Source organism: Mycteria americana, chromosome 7, assembly GCF_035582795.1.
Source record: "Mycteria americana isolate JAX WOST 10 ecotype Jacksonville Zoo and Gardens chromosome 7, USCA_MyAme_1.0, whole genome shotgun sequence".
Classification (NCBI taxonomy): Eukaryota; Metazoa; Chordata; class Aves; order Ciconiiformes; family Ciconiidae; genus Mycteria; species Mycteria americana.
In genome coordinates, this window is record NC_134371.1 from 44,450,680 (window position 1) to 44,464,080 (window position 13,401).

General features: G+C 36.0%; 1 protein-coding gene across 4 annotated transcripts in view; it reads right to left on the reverse strand.

The window, feature by feature from the left end:
* The window catches only part of DENND1B (DENN domain containing 1B), a 170,181-nt gene that overhangs the window by 86,736 nt on the left and 70,044 nt on the right, over positions 1-13,401 (reverse strand). For 3 of the 4 annotated variants that reach the window (XM_075508168.1, XM_075508166.1, XM_075508165.1), the window contains exons 5-7: positions 12,112-12,231; positions 3,553-3,622; positions 1,550-1,630 (exon numbers count right to left, since the gene is read on the reverse strand). In XM_075508168.1, the coding sequence (XP_075364283.1) occupies positions 1,550-1,630; positions 3,553-3,622; positions 12,112-12,231 (271 nt within the window). Of the gene's footprint in view, positions 1-1,549; positions 1,631-2,109; positions 2,232-3,552; positions 3,623-12,111; positions 12,232-13,401 lie in introns of those variants that run through there. The other variant, XM_075508167.1, reaches the window with a different exon arrangement.

The window sequence follows — 13,401 nt, forward strand, 5'->3', positions numbered from 1 at the left end:
AAAACTTCTCTATGTCCCTCTGAAACACAGTAGGATTTTTAAACGACTTTTTATAAAGCGTTTTAGGGTTGCCAAATGAGAATTGGTTATAATACTGCAATTAATGATAGCAAAATATTATTTGATATACAGAAGTATTCTTGGCAAAGGTACTACGAACTGAAAAATAACTTGAAAATATTACACTGACAACAGAAAGAAAAAACAGCGACAGAAACAATTCTGACTGCAGCCCCAAAAACCAGTACGTTGTTCTCGTGAAAAACAACACAGAAGACTGGAAGGACTTTCAAATACAGTGGATTAGCACTGTTCAAGGGGAAAAAATATTAGGCCTCTATAGCCTAGTGAAAAAAGCATAACAAGGAATCTGAAATATGACACATTAAAATAAAATAAAGGTATCATTATGTTAAGCAGCAAGGGTGAGTAACTACTGGAACAGAAGTGGTAGACTCTCCATTTCTGTATGCCTTCATAATAGGGCCAGATGCTTTTCTAGAGTCTGTGCTTACTTTACTTGAAGTATTGGGCCCAATCCTAAAATAAATGAGTTAAAAGTAACAGGAAATGACACAAATAAGGTCAAGATAAATAATCTAATGATCTTTCAGTATGTGCATAATGGAAGCCTTTACAAAATCAATTCTTTTTGTGCCCTGCAAACTGTGATAGTTCAATCAAGAAACAGTTATTTGCACACAGTTACTTATGCGTGCAGTAATTGTACAGATGCTGTGAACATGAACAATGTCTTGGAGACAGCAGAGGCTCTGTATTGGCTTTACATTTCATGCAGACTCCACAAATGTATTTAAACATGCATCCATATGCTATTTCTTTTAAAAAATTCAGAAACTGTAACAGTGACAGGCTCACTTTTTGATGTTTCTGCAGCAACACCACCTTGCCATACTATCAATGTCCAGTCCCACATCACGAGAAGTCAGAGCACAGAAGCAAGGCAGGCATGGACACTTTCTTTCACCTAGATGTGCTGAAAGTTTCATGTAACGCAGTACACTTCTCTTACCATCTTTCCTACAGCATTTTTGCATGATCAAGCAAAACTATGAAGAATGGGAAGAAAAATGGGAAACAAGCCAGCTTACACAGATTTTTTTTTCCTAATCCTGCAAGTCTACCTACTCAGACATAAGAGGCAATAAAACAGAGTTAGTGTCTCCCGATTCACAGCAGGAGAAACCAAAATTATCTACATGAAACAGCTGGAAGCACAAAAAAGTAGTTCTAGTGCTGCCAGATCCCGCTGCAGTTTACTTTCTCATCCATAGAGGAAAATTCAAATTTCTGCTTCTTTATGACTAGGACTTTAAGAGAACAACATGAGACAGAGACAAACTCTATTCTGCACAGAGAAAGGGGGGGGGGGGGGGGGGAGGCTGTCCAAGCCAGTTAATGTCCAAGCCAGTTAATGATGGGAAGCAACCTAAGTTTACTCTTTCCAAAGGGTTGTTTGTTTTTGTTTTTTTTTAACCTTACCTACTATTTTATATTCGGTAATAGGAGTTAAACAGAGAATACTTACCACACTTAAACTGACTAAAGCGTTCGCCTTTGGCACAGGATGGCTATACAATGATTTTAACAAATCATTTGAGTCATTCTCCTATAGGGAATATTTTTAAAAGGTAGTTAATTATTGTATAAAAACTGACTAATTACCATTTACTACACATCAAACCATATATTGACAAAGATATATATATATTTAATGAGAAAGACAATTGCAATTCGCAGTGAAGTATTTAAATAGTAAGTATAAAATTCAGGCCAACATTGTATCTCAGAAAATAATTGTATCTGCAAGTTACGTCAATCTCTTACATATTTCCCCATAGACTCCTTAAATGAATCACATTATTTGCAACTGAAAATAGTGTTAACATGTCTAGCTGGTCTGTGCATCCTGGACATCATCTTCCTAAAACTGTTAGCCATGATATTTGCCTATTCAAAGTTTTACTAAATATGCAGATACATAGCTATATTGTACACTTTAAAAATGATTCATCAGAGCGCATAAAACAGTTAATAAGGTTTACTAAAAAGTACAGGCAGCTATGGGGTTTAACTAGGATCCCCCACCTTGATCTCTAAAAGAGACATTTACTTGGCAAAGAGATGTGGCTGGAGTTCTTGTTTGATTTAGGGTTTTCATTCAGTGTAGGGTTTTTGTTCCTGGAGATTAATTCTTGTTGTTGTCAAAGTAAAACCAAAATTATCAGTGACAAGCCAGGGCCAGCTTTTAAACATACTGTTTGAGTTTGCAGGAAGCTTCTGCCTCTCCCTGCAAGAATGATGATGTTACTGGATCTCACACTAGTAAACAAGACCTTGGGTCTAGCTCTTGGTCAGACGAACAGTGCCTGGGCCAGGAGAGAGCAATGCCCTCTAACAGCCTCCTCAGCAACAGATATGACACTAGGCAATACAACAAAATACTTCCATACACTGCTAAAACTTTCTGACCCATTAAAACAGTTTTTGCAGTGTATAGGACAACAACCTTATAACCCAACAACTTAAATTGGTTGCAGTAATAGCTGCAATGACAGAACCAGTGATCAAGAAACAAAGGAGAAGACAATCCCTCCCCCTTCTGTCAAATACAACCTTAATACCAATTTTTACCATTACAGCAAAGTCGGGGCCAAAACCAAAGTCTCATTATACCATTTATAAGACTTAAACGTATTCCACACTTTACTTTCTTTAAACATAGCTAACACCAAACTATCCTACTGCATTTTCTTTTTACATAACATGTCATCATTCTCTATAGTCCATTTACTATAATGCACAATAATTGCTTATTCTATAGTTCGTATATTCTTGAAATGTCAGCTTTTCCAGTCTACAGCATATGGCTGACTATTGATGCCTTTTTTTTTTTTTTTAATTACAATCTAGTACACTAATATAGTTAAAGCAGAAAGGTATAGCTTTAATGTTCTCAGTAAAGACAGATGCCAGTATTTCCTTTCCTTCATAATCCTGGAACATGTCTAATTGCTCATGAATATGCAAACTAAACTATCATGATTCTTCACCAAATGCTGCAAGTAATTTTGTCTTGCTAGTTGAGATGACAGAATTATGAGAAATAGTTTTTAGTTAATATGAAGGGTGAAACAGTACATCATATTTTATGCAGTTCTGAAAAAAGTGTTTGTAACTGATAATCAGATAGTTCCAGAGATCTACAGTTTACAATCAATACGTCATACAGATCTCCAGTGATGTGACACTTTGCTCACACTTCACCCAGGACTTGTTTATGCCAAGACTGACACTTTATAAAGGTATATTCTTAGCAACTTTTTAAGATTAATGCAGGATTCAAGTGACAGTGGCAGCTGTATGTTCAGATTCTTTGAATTTCAGTATGTTGAATGTAAAAACTTGCTTCTAAATTTTACTAAAATTTTAAACTTTTAAACAGTGTAGAATCACTTTACAGCACTTCAAATGGTGACTATTATTTCAAGGAAAATTTTGTACACAAAGAAATAGAATATCTAAAATTACCTGTTCTTTAGCCAAATAATCTGCCAGGGTATTTAGGAGCTTGTAGTATACCTCAAACCATGGTAGGTAACTAAAACAGGAGGGGAAAAAGTATTTTAATAAAATATCAATGTATTTTTTCCAGTACTTATAAAATACTGCTATGATTAATCTGACTTGCACATTTTTATAATATTTCTACATATAAATAAAATGCATATAAAACTTCCCCACAAGTCTAATGGTACATCACTGATGGATTACTATGTTTCTTTATGCTGGACACCTGCTTGAAGTTCCATTAAGCATAGATTAGCTCAAAATACTTTCACTTCTCATTATTTTAAAGGCACCAAAAAATCATTTTAAACATCGCCAAATCACATTCCCGTTATCTTTATTTGCTACAGCTTTCAGTAGTAATGTTATTTGCAATTTTGAAATTCTACGTCCTGTTGTACCTGGTGGACTGCCAGAACTGATGCTTCCCGGGAGAATGAAAAATAATTTTACCAGGGCAGACCAGGTACCCCGTATTTGACAAGTGGTACAATACTATGCAGTAGTGTAGATGTCACTTTACATGTAAGAATATTGGTCTCCCTATAAAGTCATTTCTATAGGTAGAATTAACATCTAAAAATAAGAGCGCATTCATCAATATTGTGAACACACAGCACATTAATACATGAATAATGTATTAATAGACTTTAGAATAATAGAATAGTACTTAATAGACTAGATTAGACTAGACTAGAATAGACTTTAGAATTAATAGAATAATACTTAATAGACTTTTAACACAAGTCTGCAACCTGTATGCATGCAACACTCTCAGTGAGTTAAACAGAATCCAAGATAAGTAAGATATAACTGAAGAGCATGAGAAAAGAAACTCAAACACAGTGGAATGAGTTCCATTTTTTGTCATCTCTTTACAGAACAGTTACCTTTAACAGTGACATCATTAGTGACCGCATGCTACGGAACTTTTCATAATCACTATTTAAGTCTATGATACAGATGTAATAAGTCTGGTAAACTAAATAGTACCAGTATAAATTACTCCTTGTTTACAAATTACACACCTTCTCATGTCTGTTAGAATTTTAGCACAAAGAACATTACTAAAATGGTAATAGTATGGTTAATATTAGTTGTTTGAGATTAGAAGCAGGGCTGTAAAGGAGATAAAGCCTGAAATGTTTTTATTACATTTCATACCCATATGTAACAATACTACACACTTTGTTATTCAGTGCAGTGTAAATCCACTGTACATACTTTCAATGCATTTCTTAAAAGCTTTAGAGTGCGCTATGGACAGACCTTAAAATTTCAAAGTTATATATTTCAGGAAACATGCTAACTGCAACTGAAAAAGCCCAGTATGCAGAACCTAAAATGTTTTCCCTGGTAGGAAAAGGAAACCAGTTGGGGAAACCCTGGCTGGTAGAGAAGCCAAGTCTACTTTTGTGCAGTGAGTCCAGTGAAGGGTTATGTTTTCCTTGTAACACCTCTGTTCTCAGTATACAGCTGGCAAGGCTTTAGAAACAGATCCCGATTCTTAGGGTAAAGAAAGAGAACAGCAGAAATCTGAACATAGTTATAGTTATGCATTTTCTAGCAATCTTACTTTGCTATCCTTAGAAATGCTTAACTGCTGGTTCTTAAAAAAAAAGAAACACACAAAAAACCATCATGAATTTACTCTCACCAAGCCAAAGAGACAGAGGCAGTGATTTCTTTTAGAGCCACTGTATTAATGTCTTTATCACACTTTACTATACACTGTACTGGCTATTAATCAAAACTACATCAACTTCTTAATGCTCACAGACATTTTTAACTCTTGGTATTGTTGACAGTAGTTAAGGTGTGACACAATTACATTTGCTTTTCAATATATTCTTATATAAGCATAAAAATTTACTTCATTGCACCTATGTAAGGCCACTCACTGCTTAACAGGCATGAACACTGCACACCCTTGTAAAACACCCATCATAACAGTACCTAACACATCTGATCTTTGAGTTTTCTTCCACCTAGGACTCCTGTTCTATTATCTTCTGAAATCATGTTAACCTGGTTTTTCATGTCGCTGAAACACAGTGTAGATAGGCAAACAAAATTGTTCACCACAGCATTCGCAGTACCTGCAAATGTCAGAGCTATTGAACAGTTTTACCAGCCTAGAATTACAGCAGGGACTGGAACACTGTTCTAGTGTTTTGTCCAAGTCACACTAGACACACAAATGGATTAGCAAAAGACTGGAAAGCTTTTAGATAATCTATCACCTCTGCATTAGTAGTGTACATCACCACAGCACATTCTGCTGTAGAATACTCTAAAATCTTATCTGATCATTCATTTTTCATAATGAACATTTATGAACAGCTTTCTATAAAAATAAATGCTCCTACTTCAATGAAACATTAACCATATTTCTTTCTTGTCTCTATGATCTCAACTCCCCTCTTACTGTGAAAAGAAAAATTAAATACAATTTTTAAGTCTATGCATAAAAAGGTCAAATTCATTATTTGAAATTAATGAACCCTAGTAGAAAGCCAAGGGGGATTTTTCTTTCATATGGCAAGGCATGCTGACCAGAGTGCTCATACAAGAATTTCTTCCCTTAGCAAAATCAGGTTGATGATACACTTCCATGTCTTCACGTAACAAAACCGCAAAGAAAAACACTGTAAAAACAGACTGCTTGAACATAGTTTAAAAATGCCAGTTTCCTTGCTGAGCTGAAAGACTGGAAAAAGAATTGCTTTAAGCCATATAACCACAGACACAAGGTTAATATAATTTCAACATGCCTCTCAAACCTGAAAACTTAAGGAAATCAAAACAAGTACTCCATTACATTATATGGCATGAAGCCAAAGGCCACCAAGACCTGTCCTCTGTTTCTTCTCCACATAATCTTCAGTTCTTCAAAAGCATGACTTAATTGCAAAAGTTTTTGTCAATATTTTTAATTATACTGTTCTTACTGCAACAAGCTATTACAAAGATCTATTGGAAAGCAAAAAAGTTCCCTTCATGTTTTTCTTTTATGTATTTGCTAATTGCTATTAATTCATTGTAATAACGAATTGTTACATTTGCTGTTTTCTTAAACAATAAAGAGTGCATTTGTGTGTGTGCATATAAAATGTATCTCTGCATTCAAAGGTAAACATAAACACAGGTTGTATTTGTTCATAATGAAGACAGCTATCAGGTGGTATTTTACGTTCTCAATTCAAAGATCAAGTATAAGCTCTTTTTATTTTGTAAGATCCTCAAGGCTATCAAGCAACATTTTTGTCCTCTTATATCACAGGCTGATTTTGCAAGCACGTGTGTTAATAATGCTATTAATTTATTTGGACTACTCTACTAAATAGATTTATTCATAGATGAACATTCCCATGATATAGGCTTTACATCTTTATCCTGTACGTTGTATTAGATAAAGCACTGTATATGGCACTTGTGTGTGTGATAGCTAAAACCCAGAAGCATTACAGGTAAAAGAATCTTCTTAGCTTGTCCTGTTAGCAAATCTTGCAAAATTATTTAATCTTTGTTTAGCACAGAACCACCAGTCTAGGTACAGAAAAATCATCCAGCACACAAATGTCCATCAACATCTGTTAGCTTGGGTACCAATTGTTTTCAAGTCAGTGCAGAAATGCACTGTCTGCAAAAAATAGTTTTGAAATGGCTGAGTTTAACAGAGGAGACCTGTAATATATTACTCCTAACTCAAAACTGTCACACTAATATGTACCTTAACCACAGATAAAATCAAAATTAAGTCCATTACTAGAAAGACCTTACCATCATACTTGTATTCATAAAATTATTTATGAGCAGTGCATTTCATAATTAATTAGCTGTCTTACAAAAATGTCAAAAGGTTATCAATGAAGCCCCTTCACAGTAGATAAAACAGAGGAAAAACAGGGCTTTAATTTTCAATGTTAATGTATTTAGAAGCCTAAATAAAAATAATTTAGGTTCTTAAACTATGAAACCATTATTGGTTTCTTGTTTATTTTTCTTTAATTGTACACATTGTCTTTGCATTCCTCATGTTACAATCAATAACTGTTTGAGAAACAAACATACCAGACAAACTGACAACAACCTCCAACAACATACAACAATTTCTCTAAAGTTGCCACAAACCATTTCTCCCATAACAATGAAAACCATCAAAACATACAGAATATTGTTTTAGTAGCTATGTATTCCCTGGTTGAGAATACAGTGGTCTTTATTTAAAAGTACAGCCACTGCCTGTCACGAAAGCAAGAGCCCAAGATATTTCATGGTTAATTAAAAACGTACTGAGCATTTTCTTTTAATCCAAATGAGCCACAAGGCAGGAGCTCAGACTTTTATTCAAAGTCATGCATAACCCTTGTTGCTGTAAGTAGACTTCCACCTCACTGGTGCTTCTACTACAGCTCTGATAAAACTTTTACATTCATGAGTCAAAGGTTAAATAAAGGAGAGGAAATGTTTTCTGTCAAATAGTCAGGTAACCACTAACAGTCCTGAACTATCAGCAGGAATCTAACATCTAGTAATCAAATAAAACTAAGGAAACTGCCTTTCCGTAGCTAAATGTCTAATGTCTAGGGGCTACTTTTCTGTCTGGAAAATTGACACAAAATGTGTAAAATTGAAACATTCTGCTTCTAAGGGATTTGCCTAAAGGAAGAGCGAGAAAGCTTCAAGCATGGTCTGAACTGAAGAACTACAAAGGCTTACCACATAAACCTGTCTTCCTTATTAGACCATTTCATTTGGAAACATAGGTGACAATTTTACAGTCATAAAATTAATGAAATCTAAGACTGAGCATTTTAATGATGCATTTTGCGCTCCTCTGGATACATAAGGTCAACCTCAGAGTCCATCAACAGTTTCAAGATTTTTAACAAAACAAATTTCAGTCAAATAATTTGCACTTTGTAATAAAACTGTTCAGGTAATTCAAAAACAACTTCATGTAAACCCAGAAAGTATTATTCCTACTGCAAACAGCAATGATATTTAGAAACAATACCCAGAAGAATTATGTTTTCTTCTATTATTCAAAAGTGAATGTTGAAGTTTCTACTGTGCCACTTCAAATCTCAACTGGCAAAATTATTATTTAAATTAAAATATAAAAAGTGAAACTAGAAGAAAAGATCCAGTATAGTATATGAGCACAACAAGGTATACTACAATATTCCAATTGTGGTACCCCTCGTTCTTACGGGGCTGCATTAGCTCAACAGTTTGTGGAGAGGGAGGAGGTGACACAGCAGGATTCACACCAAGAGCTTCACAAGGCAGCTGTGCAGTTTACAGAAAACAAAACAAAACAAAACTTGCAAAGGGATCACACAAAACTTCTGGAGAATAATCCAAGATTTATTTTCTCATCTTACTATGGTTTTGCACTTACCTGCACTTTGAATTTGGCAACTGCAGTCAAGCTCTGCATGATCATTTTAGACAATACTGTATCACAATTAAGTTCTTCAAACAAAAATGCCCGAGATAGCTACCTTGGGGGATTTTTATTTCGCTGTATAAACATACAGAGAACTTGAACAACACATTCTGACTTGGGAGAATATTCTGTTTACACAATTCGTATATGTGTATATAAAACATTAAAAAAAACATAAAACTTACAGAAGAATTTTATATGTGCAAGTATATCTTCTGTTTCAAATGATCCAGTTTAAAGCAGGACCATGTGGCTGCAAATTCAGAGATTATTTCCTTTGATTACTGTTTCAGATGAAGAATGAATTATAGAGAGAAGTCCCATAAACTACAAGACTTTAATCTTAGAAGCAGCTTTAGGTTGTTGGTGTAAAACCTGAGGACAAGCACCTTTTTCTTCAGTTTGTGGTTAAGAATCCCGTTCAGCAGTTCAAATCCTATCTCTTTAGTTGCCCTGGCATAGGTTAACACATGGCCTGGTACCATCCACAAAAGACATTCACAAGAGAAAAAGCTGTGTCCTGTTCCCCACTCATCAGCCTACCCAAATTTCTATAGTATTTCCTTCTCATCACTTTGACTGGCTTGTTCCTGCTCGTCTTTTCAGACATTCTTACTTAGATTTTAGTTATTTATGACCATTTTGTTTAGTTAATTTTCCTGTATTTTACTATCTCTAGTTGTCTTTGTTAAAGCCCCAGTCAGCAATCTTAATATATTCCTCTTATTTGAGGCAATATACATGTATGTGCCTATGTAGATGTGTAGTTACATGTGGTATTTATGTACGCCTGCATTTGTGTGTTTATGTAAAAGTCTATGACTATTGTGTACATATCTGTGACAGACAAGTAGTTTGACTTGCTCATACATCAGAGTCCTTACGTGTATATACACACAGTGAATGTGAATTTATGCTATTTTGATATATGGAAGAGAGCGAGCGTGAACACGCATACACACTCTTTATATATAAAGACAGCATTCATTTGTTAAAATTTCTTTGATATTGGTTAATTTAAGATCATCAAGCATGTACAAGGGAATGCCAGAAGAAATCTGCTAGTGAGTCTTCTTTCACTTGGTCACTTCTAATGAATCTTGGATTCAGAGCAGAAACCAGACTGGATACTAAAACGCATTGTATGGAAATACTGATTCATTCTGTCTGTCTGAGCCAAACACAACAAATACACAAATTGGAGACAAACAGACTACACCAAGCTAGAAGTACAATGCTATGAAGCTAGTGCTGTTATGCATTCAGCTATGCATTGTAAATTTGAAATTGTCACAATAAAAGCAATAAAGGCAATGCTTTGATTATGGTTCAGTGAAAAATTATAGCTTGCCACTTCTCATTTTCCTAGTTATTTCTACCAAGTAACAGACTGTTGACTAATCTTTAGCTGACGTATGTCTGTGAGGAAATGTTAAAAGAAATACCCAAGTTTACACCAGCTGAGAATTTGCGTCCTTTGCTTTGCAGCACTACATACAGTATTTAAATGTGCATACTTGAGCGTGTGTAACTGATTAAATATTTGTTACTATAGCATGAGAAGCCAGCCAGCCAATGTTAGGAGCACAAGTAAAAAATTTTGTTTCTAGCTTGATGAGGGAACAAAAGGTTAACTTGGAGAAAAGAGCTAAAAGCATACACATACATTCTCCCTCTAGGCCTTAACAAGATATATCGACAAAAGGTATCACAGAGAAAAGGCTTAAGTATCATACACTCCAAAATCCTAAGAATTAAATCTTTCTGAAGTATTAACAAAGAAGTATTGGCAGAATCACAGAAAGTTGATTAATTTCCAGAATAAAATCTTCTCCTTTTGCTATTTTCATTTTATGGTAGTCATTATTATTTTTTGCAATACTTATAGCAAATACTTATTTTTAAATTACTTGCCCCAAAACATCCAGTGTACTGGCTCTCAACATTAGTTTGGAGTCTGTTTAAAAGCTCACAAAAGTCTTGATGTGATATTTCCAATAATTTTAAGCACTAGTCTACAAGCTTCTATATTGTCTGGTCTTTTTTCCCCTCCGCATGTTCTTTTACTGATATTCTTTTACAAGTCGATGCTGGGTTTGTCTCCCTAACTCATGTGGTCTATCCTAATGACACCTTCCATGACTTCCCGACTTCCATGTTGTCCAAATACCTGATATTCTGCTTTTCTCCATAAGCTTCCTAGCTTACTCTCCAAAATTCTCCAAGTTGCCCCTCTGCTGCCAATGGGTTTGGCTCTTTGGCAGCGCATGGCTCCTCCTTCACCTTGTGTTTGGGGATTCTCATTTTGAAGGCAATTATACTTCAATCTTGTTCTTCTCATGTGCTGCTGAACTGGTTGTTCCCATTTCCTCTACGGACATCACAGGCTGCTAGGCTCTTAATTGAAGTGGCAAATTTGCCTTTTAATTGTGGCAAATTTGCCCTTTAATTAATTTAATTAAAAGGGTTTTAGGACAGTTAAACAGTTGTTATTTTCATTACCAAAACAATTACCTTACAGGAGAAGAAAGAAAAAGCAGAGGGAGAAAAAGTATTTCACTGGAGTCAATTTCTTCATCATCAGTATCTCTTCTGCAATGAAGCGGCATGCCCTTTATTGAGAATGACCTGGCTCTGGCACTTCTTACATTAGATGTAGTCTGGCCAAAGAACATGGAAGATATCCCCAAAAATCATATTTCCAAGGAGAGGAATACAAAATAGTCCAGTTTATTGTTAAATTGACGGGATACTCGTCAAAGATCTCATTAGAAAGTAAAAATATCCACATAATATTCAAAGCCGCTAAAGCTGTAGTGTATTGTTCTCTGCTTTTAAGCAGAGATTTCATGTTATTCAAATAGAATTATTTAGCCTCACACAAGAATACCATCACATGGGGCTTGGGACCACTTTTCACGTGCAATCAATGGTAACACCGTTGTAGAGAAATGATACCCTGATAGCTAAGTATAATACATTATCAGAGGATTTGCAAAAGATAATTTTTTCTTGTATTTTTCTTATATTCACTCCTTGACTCAATTTTTCTTATACCAGCTTACCTTAGAATACAGAGGCAGACCTTGCCTCCTGACGTCAAACGGCAAAATCCAAACCTTTGTTTACTTTCAATGTCGGTGAGCACGAAGGTAAAATGCTGTCCTACTTGGTTTTGGGACACCCTGAAAAATTAGATACAGAGCATAAAACCACTAAATCACATAAAAGATGAACATTTAAGTCATTGGTCTCAAGCATTTTCATGCCCGAGCCTCACTATCCTTCTCTCCCTTCCCACTCTCCAGGCTGCCTCCCGCACCCCACGCCCTCCCCTCGGCACAGAAGAGCCCAGGTCCTTCCTTCAGCCGTGCCTCCAGCTGCCGCCCTGGCCCCGCACTCTGGCTGATGTGCTCCACAGGACCTTGCCCTCCGTCTGAATGGACGGGGCATTTCATAAGGTCTTTTCCTAAGTAAGGCCTAAGCGAAGCCAGTACAAGCCTGCCACAGCTTGTTGGCTTTGAGCACACCTCAACAGCAGAACATGGTAACCCAAACAAAGGTTTTAAATTCTACAAATAATTTATTAAATGTCGTAATACAGGCCTGGCTTAAGACAGCCATTAGCAAACTAGCTTTCTTTTTTTTTTTTCCCCCCTTCAGAATAGCTTCATTGGTTAAACCCGTAGCCTTCCCACGCACCCACATATCTTCCTCCCTTTTTTGCACCACACATTGCCCAACAAGCAACTTTTTGCTACGTTCATTTTCCGGTGCAAACTTGTTCAGTTCTGGAAATACAAAAGCCAGAAAATAATCAAGAACAAACAGCATGAGAGCTAAAATAATAACTAATATCATCTTCAAGACTGTATCAAAACCTGTACTCACTTGAGAGAGAATACCTTTACACAGAATTTCCCTGCCTGATGTTCCAACTCCTCTCATGCCCCAACTCTGCACAGCCAGCATTCCCTCAGCAGTGCAGGCTAATCCACTTTGTTCTTAGTTTCCATCTCCCCTCCAGTGTCACCCCTGATTCCTCACACTCGTGGTGTCCAGGTCCCAGTCCCAGTCTCCATTCCTGACCCCCCCACTTTCTGGTTGACAGTATGAACCTTTTTGCAATTTCTTTTTAAGAAGAAATGGCATCTTCACTGCCATGACACGTCTCTCATATCCTTTACTCCCTCAAGCCAGGCGCCTTTCTCTCTTGTGCAATTTGTCAGCTTCACACAGAGGATCACTGAACGCACGGGACTGACCCACTTTTCAATGCGGCCAAACTTCAGTGATCTTCATAGAAATCACAAAATATATTCAATGTAAGCATTTTAGAATACCAATAACCTGTA